Source organism: Mucor mucedo, assembly GCF_025094135.1.
Source record: "Mucor mucedo strain NRRL 3635 chromosome Unknown EV154scaffold_214, whole genome shotgun sequence".
NCBI lineage: Eukaryota > Fungi > Mucoromycota > Mucoromycetes > Mucorales > Mucoraceae > Mucor > Mucor mucedo.
This window is the reverse complement of record NW_026252498.1, coordinates 57,968-68,310: the sequence shown is the minus strand read 5'-3', so window position 1 is coordinate 68,310 and position 10,343 is coordinate 57,968. Positions and strand designations below refer to the sequence as shown.

The 10,343-nt window shown below is 38.6% G+C and overlaps 3 protein-coding genes across 3 annotated transcripts; 1 reads left to right on the top strand and 2 right to left on the bottom strand.

The window, feature by feature from the left end:
• Positions 1-470: 470 nt before the first annotated feature.
• On the bottom strand, positions 471-3,695 carry EV154DRAFT_581730 (uncharacterized protein; the record flags this gene model as incomplete). Its single annotated transcript, XM_051606651.1, has 2 exons — positions 471-2,922; positions 2,980-3,695. 2 exons carry the CDS (start codon positions 3,693-3,695, stop codon positions 471-473), a joined length of 3,168 nt encoding a protein of 1,055 aa, XP_051450951.1.
• Positions 3,696-6,752: 3,057 nt separating this feature from the next.
• On the bottom strand, positions 6,753-7,843 carry EV154DRAFT_571134 (uncharacterized protein; the record flags this gene model as incomplete). The annotated part of the gene is made up of 2 exons (XM_051606237.1): positions 6,753-7,617; positions 7,794-7,843. 2 exons carry the CDS (start codon positions 7,841-7,843, stop codon positions 6,753-6,755), a joined length of 915 nt encoding a protein of 304 aa, XP_051450950.1.
• On the top strand, positions 7,664-9,767 carry EV154DRAFT_607717 (uncharacterized protein; the record flags this gene model as incomplete). The annotated part of the gene is made up of 1 exon (XM_051607628.1): positions 7,664-9,767. The coding sequence occupies exon 1, from the start codon at positions 7,965-7,967 to the stop codon at positions 9,765-9,767; it is 1,803 nt and encodes a 600-aa protein (XP_051450949.1). The 5' UTR covers positions 7,664-7,964.
• Positions 9,768-10,343: the final 576 nt, after the last annotated feature.

The following is a 10,343-nucleotide window of genomic DNA, read 5'->3' as shown; positions in this document are numbered from 1 at the left end:
CATTCTATACGATCTTTATTGGAGGAAATACGACAGAAGACATGAAGCCTTTTATCAGTTTTGAAAAAAATACCCTTTTTTTTTTTGAACAACGCCATGTAACTTTTACAGCCAAGTCAGCCTTCTTTATGTCTATGTCGTGGTTTAATCAAAATAAATGACCAAGCCCTCATGATCTGATAGTTATTGAATGTAAAGAATAAGGAATAGCGTACCGGTTATGATTTATTCAAAAAAACATTCAAACGCCCACCAGAGGATGGTTACTGATCTTTAATGAACGGGCGAATGATTCAGACTTTAATTATTCTAGGTAAAATAAAATAGAAGCCGACAGGACTGACTATGTTACGAAAGATATAGAAATATAATGGTTTAATAATGTGTCCCGGAATATAACATAGCAGTGATGATTTTATTCTTTTTATTCATAATTTAATTTAACTGACTGATAACAACTATGGGCTAAATTAGAGGAAAGGATCATAAAACCCGACGGATTCCCAGTATGTTAACAGTTTGATAAACGAGCTTGCATCGACAATAGGGGTCTTCTTAATATTTGGAATTAGGGAAGCTGTCTTTCTAGTTTCCCAAATAGGCATTTTAAATGACTCGTTGAAATTCTGCTCGTAGTAATTTAACAATGTATATGCTGGATTATCGTTATTTTTATGTAATTCTTCAATCCATTCGGAGGGTGTGACTGTATCAAACGACATGCCTGCTTCTTTTAAAAATTGAAGTATATTATTCCATGGTATTGTGCGAGTATTGACAATGTGATAGACAGACTGATTTGTATTGGCTGCTAAATCAGCAGTGCGAAGCATGATGTCAGTAATTGATGTAGCAGCATGATCAACGGGAATCCAATCTATGACTACGTCTAAAACTGGCATTTTATGCATCACAGATCCACCGCCTATAAACATCAAAGGATATTGCTCAGATGTATTCCAAATACCATTGATGGAGTCACCACAAACTTGGCCAAGTCGCTCAATATAGCAAGGAAAGTTTTTTTCTTTAATCAGGAAGCCCAATAAAACTTCAACAACAAATTTTGAATGTGCATATCCCATTGGCATACACACGTGAGAATCCAAAGGTAGATGGTCTTCAGGCACAGCATCACCGTAGTTTGCACTTGCAGAAACACTTGATACAAAATGCATATGCATTGGATTTACTTGATTGAAAGCAAATTTTAAAAGATTGTAGAAAGGAGCAATACATTCTTTGTTGTAATGTTCGATTGACATGTTAAAATCCAGTAGCCAGGCGCAGTGTTGTACGATAGTAACTTCCTGTTTAAGTTTATAGTATTTATCTTTGCCAAATCCAAGAAACGTGTCATTGAAGTTCATAGGTAAAACTTCTAAACGACCGGTCATTAAGAGAGACGTATCTAACGATCGATCTTTGAAAGATTTGAAGAGTCGATCCATTAGGATATCTTTTTCGCCACGGATTATAGCATATACTTTTTTAACAGAGCTGTCTTGTAATAAATTACGCAGCATAAAAGAGCCAAGAGATCCAGTAGCTCCAGTCAACATTATGACCTTGTTGCTTTTATTACTGTATATACCGTTTGCAATAGGGAAATCAATGCTTGCTTTCTTGATATATTCATTTGCCAGATCCTGTGTCTGTCGATAACGCATTTCGATCAAGCATGCGGTATCCTCATTGACCCCGCTCAATAAATATTTAGATAAGGATTGTATGGTTGGAAATTGAAAGACAAGATTTTGAGGAACATCGCCGAAATACTCGCTGATTCGGTTACACAGCTGGACCGAAGTGAGGGAATTCAGACCGTAATCAAACATGGATTTATTGCAGTCTTTAAAGTATGACTCCGGAAGGCAAAGCACCTCAGCAAGAGAATTTGTAAGAAACCCTTCTGCTTTTTCCTTAGTCCAGGTGGTTGAAATTTTGCTATTGGCTGTACTTCGGGATGAGCCTTCCATAAACTCCTTGTAAAGCCCTTCAACAATCTCAATATATTCAGCTTCAGCTTGTTTACGTACAACAGTTCCTTTATCTGTAGAAGGTAATGTCTTGTTGAAAGGCAAAATTTTGATCATTTGTGGGAGAATAGTACTGTGGCTTGGACATTCTTTATTGGCATCTTTGACAGCAGCGTGAACAATAGAAATTATTTCTTCAGGTCCGTAACAAATTGCGTAATCCATATTAATTTCAATAAGGGCAGCGGTGGCAAGACGATTTTCTCCGAGAACTACTACTTGCTTGACCAAAGAGCATTGTCTGATAGTTGACTCCATTGGAATAGGACTAGTTTTTTCGCCATTCTGCATTGTCAAGATATCATCACGTCGTCCGACGTAGCAATAATACCCTGGATAATTTGGGTCCTCTATAAAAAGATCGTTTGAACTATAGCCCCCATCAGGGCGGTTGCAAACATTAGTGGCTAGAGTTGGACAACCAGCGCGAATGTAAAGGTGCTTTTTATCAGGAAATGACTGATCATCTGTTTCGAGTTGAGCATAAGCGGGAGCAGTTGGATCAATTTGATAAGGTGCTAGCGAGTTCCAGTTATCACTCAGAGGATTTACATCAGAGGTCATAAAGATACCCATTTCAGTGGAGCCATATAAGTTTCTGATATTCATATGTTTATGAAGCCATTCGCCAGTCTCTTTTTTGAATGGGGCCCCGCCGAATAAAGCGAGTTTAAGTCGACGAATATTAGCGTAATTTTTGGTTTCCTTTACGTGATGGACCATTTCCGCATAAATAATAGGGGGAGCACACATAAGAGTACATGTATTATATTCGAGAGCAAACTGGATCTCATTTTGTGAGACTGGAAGCTTTTCCAAAAAGACAATTTTTCCACCAAAGGTACTCATAGTAAAAACCGAAAATAATCCAAAGGTATGAAAGCTAAATTAAAGAAAAGCATCATTAGGCAAGTTCAATTATTAAAAAAAAAAAACTTACATTGGAACACAGCTGAGACAAGTATCTGTTTCATCCAATTCACCCAATTTACTAGTGATAATATCCAGCTTATAGTAGTTGAATAAATTGAAAAGGTATTGATTGCTGAAATATAAAGGTTTAGGGAGCGATGTAGATCCAGAACTATGAAGGATTAAGACGGATTTTTTAATATCTTCCTCCGTAAAATTCTGATTCATCAACACCTCTTGATCGGGGTTCAAAGGTTCCTCAACCAACTTATCAATGTCCATAGATTCGATTACAAGAACCTTGATATCCGGGACTTCTTCAGCGATGCAATTGACCTTAGTTTGATATTTGCTGTTGGCAATCAGTAGCTTTGATTTTGTTTTCTCTAACAAGTTAATGACCGCATTGTTTGAATTACGAGGAGAAATTAACATCAGCGTGACACGCAACTTCATTGCAGCCAGAATTACTATCAGATAATCCACGCTGTGGTCACCAATAAAAGAAACAACATCTATGCCATGAAGATCTTTATGCCATTTGCAAGCAAGATTTGTCGATAGCCTATCAACAGTAGAATATGTTAAAGTCTTGTATTGGCTCTTGGAGTAATAAATAGCAAAAGGCAGGTTTGCGTAAACTTCGGATTGGACATTCATAAAATTGATAAAGGCTTTAAAATGATTGGTTACTGATTGACCATTTGCAAAGCTAACAGTAGGAGGAATATTAGACGATACCATTCTGATGAAAAAGTGATTGAATAAAGTTCTGGGAAAAAATAAAGTTGAGGCATGTAAATGCAAATTTAACTTGCTTTTATATTTTTAAGGGACTCACCATATTTAAACGATTTACCGAACTTACGAGTTTTAAGAGTGGTTTTTGGCGTATTCTGGGTCTTTACTGCTAACAAAATTAGAGAAATAATTCCAATCCCTCTAGTTTCTTGTATACAACGTATCTATGATCAAAACTTGGGTTTCATCGGCTCAATAAAACTTAATTGCTCAACTTAAGCAGCTATGTTTATCATAGATCGTGAACAATATAGATGTATTTATTGTACCCAAGGTTGTGTGAGGCTAGTCAAAAGTGAGTTTGTGAAACAATCATCATAAACTTATGACGGAAAACCTTAGTCATGTTTAAATATTAAAATTACTATCTCTATGTATTGTGCGTCAGCATGCACGATTGTATTTTATGTGATTGAGTGTTTATCCGATGCAAAGATACCTATCCCCTTATAACTTGAAACATATGACTTTCGATAGGATCATCTCATTGCATTAATGAAGTACTTTTATTTGGTAAGAGATACGTACGTTACATTTTTAATTATTATAGAGAGTGAAGACGATGTATACGTTGGAGTGACTCGCGTGATTTAGATTACGTAAGGTTTGGGCTCTTGGAACGGAGCTTTTGAGGCCTTAACGATTTTAAAATGCCTCTGCATGTTCTTAAGTGTTTTATAATCAAACATTTTAGTCCACTCTATTTTCTGTGGAGGACAGCTACCTGCATGATTAGAGCATTGTTTGTAAAACATTTCTTCGAAGCTTTTACCACAAAATAAATGATGAAGAAATCTTTACGCTAAATTGTTCGCAGGTTCCCAACTAACGTCGTATAATAGATTTCTATTTATTATCGCGTATCGACCGATTCTATTATGGAAAAGATTCCTATAGGCTCTTATGATCACCCGTCGTCGATAAAAAGGAATTCAATGTCAATAGCTTGGAACAATGGGTAATTGAAAAATATATCCATACAATCAGATTAAAAGTGGAATAAAGAATATAACTGCAGACACCAAAAATCTTCTAAAGCGTGTTATCTAATGAATATAGCATCATGTTTTTGGTAGAGAGTACCGAATTGATTGCTATAAAGACACTTGATTATGGTACCTTGTAGCTGTCATTATTTCAAATGGAATATTGTTATGTGCTCGATATGATCTCGGTATCCATATCAACACAAACACTATCGAGGTTACACGCTTTTAAAGCTTCAAATTTGATTCAATGAATATTCGGTAGCCATGCTTCTTAAAATCACCGATGATACTGTAAGAAAAAAAAAGTCCTGTTAAGACTGCAAAATCGTCCTTGAATGTTTAAGCATTAGTATACAAATCATTGGTTGCGGCCAAATGTTATTTCGCCTTTCACAGTAGAAAAGTAAAAAACACCAAGGTTCAAAGATAAAAAAGAGCAGCTCAAACGCGTACCTTTTTCAAGCCCCCGGAATGGGGAGTTTGTAAACCCGTCAAAAAGAAATGTGTACAAAGCCGCAAAATTGGTACCATGAGTAAGTGGATAAATCAGCCGAATTTGGACATTTTTTATGGAACAAACATTACTGAGTTTGTAATTTTTAAAGTCGAAAAAAAAAAAAGCTTATTGTAAATTCTATTGACAACAATAGCGCCTCGGCAAGTACGGAAGACAAAAGGATAGTCAGATTGTTTCACGACGGAATCACGGGACTATCAACATTCACTCTTTTATAGAATGAAAAGACCTGTTCATTACGGGCTTCACATGAAAATAATGGGATCTTCCAATAAATAAATAAACTTGTGCGACTGGTTGTAGTATATAACAATTGTTATTGTTTCATGAAATCCTTTCTCTTTTTCTTTTTCTCTTTTCGTTTTATAGAAATGGACAAGAGAAACTTACCAGACCGTTACTACACACCACAGCCACAGAAGAAACCTGAAGCACAAATTCATGCTGAAGGTAAAATTGAGGAAAAAAAAAAAAAAGGAAAAAAATGAAACATTGCAAACAAACATAAACGATTTTTTTTTCTCTCTAGCATATCAACCAACACCAAGACCCGAATCTGTTTACCTGAACGAAAATTCTAGAGTATCAAAGAACGAGTCGTGCTGTGTTTCATGGTAACTAATACATAAGCTGAAATAAATCAAAATGCTGACGCAAGTAAGTAGTTTATTAGCGTGCTTTCTGTGTTTTGCAGTCAAAGGAGAAAGCAATCCACCAGCGGATAGCAAGCAATAATTAGAAATAAATGAAAATAATCAGAGACCCATATCTTTTAATTCTTGAACAATCTTTTCCATGGATTTCTTTTCTTCTTGTTTTTTCTTTTTGTGAATTATACGACAAGATAAGACGGGAATACGAGAGGGGCGTTTGTTATGAGATCTTCTTTTACAATGCAATAATAGGCCATTTAATTTTCTGGCATGTAGTTCCGAACTAGTGTCGCTGGAACTTATCGGTGTACGCATCTTGGCAGATAACCCGCTAGAAAAGATACTTTCCAAATGACTGGCTTCTTGTGGAGAAGAAGGTGGCACTGTCATCATTTCGTCATAGGGGATCAAGTTCCAGTTGTTATTGTCTTGAATCATTACTGAATCCATCCTATCACTGAAAAATATTAAATGTAACAAATATAAAAAAAAAAGGAAACAAAAAAAAAAATGTGCGTGAGTTTTTTTTTTTTTAAACAGAAAATAAACCCCCGCCCTCACGTGGCGCTAACTAGCGACGTCATGTTTCCCTAGAGGCAAAAGGAAATTGCTTTCCTTACATGCTGTCACGTAGTTTAAACTGCTTCTCAACCTTAAGTTTCTACTTTACCAAAGCATATCTTAATAAAACCAATGTGGAATGTAGTCCCAAGATGCTCAAGAAATCCTTTATTAGTTACTTTTTACAAAATAACAAGCCTGTCTCGGTGTAAGATTAGCCTGCATAAAGAAGCCAGTTTTCAAAAAATGAAAAAATAGTATAGTATATTGGGGACTTTTATTAAGTGTAATGTTCATTTACATGATGATTGACCGCCATATCATCACCTTCAATCATCTTTTGACAAACTGGGCATTCTACACGACGGACTTGCGTTCCCTTCAGTAAAGTGGTTGCATCGACTGGTGCGTGCTTGGGATGTTGAGGCTGAAACATCGAATTATTGTTGGTGGGATTGGTGGTGGTGGTGGTCTGGCCAAAGTTGGCAGGAATGTAAAAATTATTGTTGGGTGTATTTCCGTATTGAGGTTGTCCCATCCCACCATTGCTTAAACCGCCATTATTATATCCACCATTGTTGTACTGTCCACCAGGAGTAGCACTTCCAGTACCATATAATCCACCTCCGCCACCGTTTAACCCTGCACTGCCCAACCCACCATTTAACCCTCCACTACCTAATCCACCGTTAAATCCGCCACTGTTGTATCCTCCTCCACTACCGAGTCCGCCGTTATTAAGCCCGCCAGTGTTAAATCCTCCATTATTAAACCCTCCATTATCCAAACTTCCAGTACCATACTGTTGTTGTTGTGATTGTGGGTAGCCCACTGGGGACTGATAAGATTGATATGTATTTCCGGTAGGAGTATTTGTATTCGTATAGGGAGATGCAATCTGCTGTTGCTGTTGTTGATAAGGAGGCGAAGAAAATGAATTTTGATTAAGAGAGGGGTACGATGTATTTTGTGGTTGAAGAGGAGAATAAGTATTGGTCGTGGTTACAGCACCTGTTTGCCAAGGCTGCTGTTGTTGTTGTTGTGGTGGTGGTGGTACATATCCACCTGTATTTGGTAAAGGACTAAACCCTGATGTTTGTTGACCTACGAGAGGATAGCCGTTGTTTTGTGGTGGTTGATTATTTCTGAAAGGGTTATTAGGGGGTGCCAAACATTAAAAAAATCATTTCCTTAATTTTTAAAAAACATTCCCGGGAATTTTTCCCCAGCCAAATTCCCTAAACTTTGCGGGAACGATTTTTTGTGCCCGAGATTTTGCGGGCAAGAAAAAGTATTCCCGAGAAATCTCGGGAAAGAATACTCATTTTCTATTCGTTGTTGAGAAGGAAATATGACGTGAAAAAGTAACATTTTATTTATTTTATGATAATCTAAAAGCATCAAATCGCATCTGTGTTTGCATTATAAAGTTTTTCTAAGTTTTTAACTTACCTTTTTTCTCCTTAAATTTCTCTAAAACGTATAATCTAAAATGTCTGATCAAATAAACAGAAACACTGGTGGCGGTCCTTCCAACAACGATTCCGCAGATAAAAGCCTTGATAGAACCAAAACTACACCTGGTCAAATTAAGGCTATGATTGGTTTCTTTGAGAGTAATCAAGACCTTTTTAAGATATATCTTGGTGGACAAAAGTCATCCGCTCCTTCAGCTGGTAGTCAGATAAAAAAAAGAGAGATCATTGAGAGATTGTTTCAGCAACTTCTGGCAGATAAAGTAATTCCGTCTTCCTGGAATTTCAAATCGGTTGGAAAACGTTTTGAACGCCAACTCGCAAAGTATCGCGATGTAGAAAGAGATATGAACTCTACCGGTTCTGGCTTGACTGCAGATGACATTAAACGTGGACTGACCTCCATCGAGATCAAGTGTGAACATTTGTGTGTTGGATTTTCTCGTTTGGCTTCTCTGCATGGTGTTAGACCAAACATAACTCCTTATTGTGTGGCTTTCCATGGTGCCCCTGGTGGTACCGAGTACACATACTCTAACAGAGTAAGGCCATCATTAGCTGCAATTGAGGCACAAACGTTTGCAGTTTTTGGTGGTCAACAAGAGGCGATTGAAGAGGTCAGTCGATTGTTGGTTGGAAGTGATGCAGCTGAATCTTCAACAAGATCATCTGCTTCTCTTTCCTCTGGTGCTCCTTTGGCTGCTGGTGCTCCTTTGGCTGCTGGTGCTCCTTTGGCTGCTGGTGCTCCTTTGGCTGCTGGTGCTCCTTTGGCTGCTGGTGCTTCTCTTTCCTCTGGTGCTCCTTTGGCTGCTGGTGCTTCTCTTTCCTCTGGTGCTCCTTTGGCTGCTGGTGCTTCTCTTTCCTCTGGTGCTCCTTTGGCTGCTAGGTCTTTGTCTGTTGCACCTGTGTCTACTGAGCGTTCTTCCTCTTTCCGTTTTTCTTCTGTTGGGCCATTCTCAAACGAACCTCTCTCTTTCCCTCGTCCTGCTTTTGGTGAAGCTTTGTCTGGCCAGCCGTCATCTGTAGAAGTACCAGCTACCAATGTTGCTTCTTCTCCTTTGTTGGTTCCATCTAATACCCAGCCATCAAGTCGCACACCATTATTTGAATCATCATCAGAGAATAATTTGTTCGATTCCTTTTCTTTTGATGATGGTGGAGATTTCGATGATGCTGGGTCGTATCATGCTGTGGACCATGACAACGATGTCAACAGTGGTAGTGCTGCTCGTGCTGGTGGTGCTGGTGTTGCTGGTGGTGCTCGTGCTGGTGGTGGTGGTGGTCGTGCTGGTGGTGGTGGTGGTGCTGGTGGTGCTCGTGTTGCTGGTGTTCGTGGCGGTGCTGGTGCGGGTGCGGGTGCTGGTGTTGGTGGTCGTGGTCGTGGTCGTGGTCGTGCTCGTGGTCTTGCTCGTGGTCGTGGTCGTGGAGGTGTTAGTCGCGCTGGTACCGTTCAGCCTGAAATGCCAACAGCTGATCGCATCCGTGTTGATCCCGATCACGCCATGAGAAACAAGAGGATCAAAAGAGACTTTTCTTCTGAGTATCGCGAGGCTCAGTTGAGAAGGGACGAAGTATTGAGGGAAAATAGTCAGAGGGAGTTCGATTTGGGTATGTCCCAATTGCTTGTTACTTGTCTGACAACGAACGCCTTCAATACATCGTCATTTACGGAAATTACCAGACATCTGGCTGATTTTCGTAGATCTCTGAGGGATCCTGTCGATGATGATGATGTATATGATGATACAGAGTATCTTTACAATCTTGATAATGATGAAGATGAGCACGACGACGGTAATCCTTCAACAGATGTAGATTAATATTTTTTTCTTTTTAAATAAAGTTTTTTTTTTCCTCTTACAAATATATTTACATTCATTGTTCAGAAACCTTCACAGCAAGGACGCAATCCAATCCTTTCAACACAAATGCACATTATATCAACTCAGTTGGTTTATTCATTATCATATCCGAAATGTACTGCATAATCTGCTAAAACTACTTCAGCAACGGAATTCCTCCAAGTATTCAATATACGGCTGGAAACACTGTTGACGTTGTCAAATGACTCCAGCAACACCACGTCTAATCTCGACTGCCCGACGTCAACATCCTCATAAAAATCACCGTCAAAATTGTCATTTTCCAAGATCAAATAGTTGTGCAAAAGACCGCATACATGTACCAATTCATGTATTCTCATGATATCCTCCTCACAATTGATCTGAATCGGAATGTTCTTCAAGATTCTCCATTTTCCCTTTAATACACCAATGGTATTTTCAACAGCAACTCGGGCGGAAGAGTGAACCCTGTTGAAGTCTTCGCACTTCACCGAACTTACAACCTGGGGTCTTCTGTAAGGAGTAAGCACAAATGGATGAAGAGCATATCCG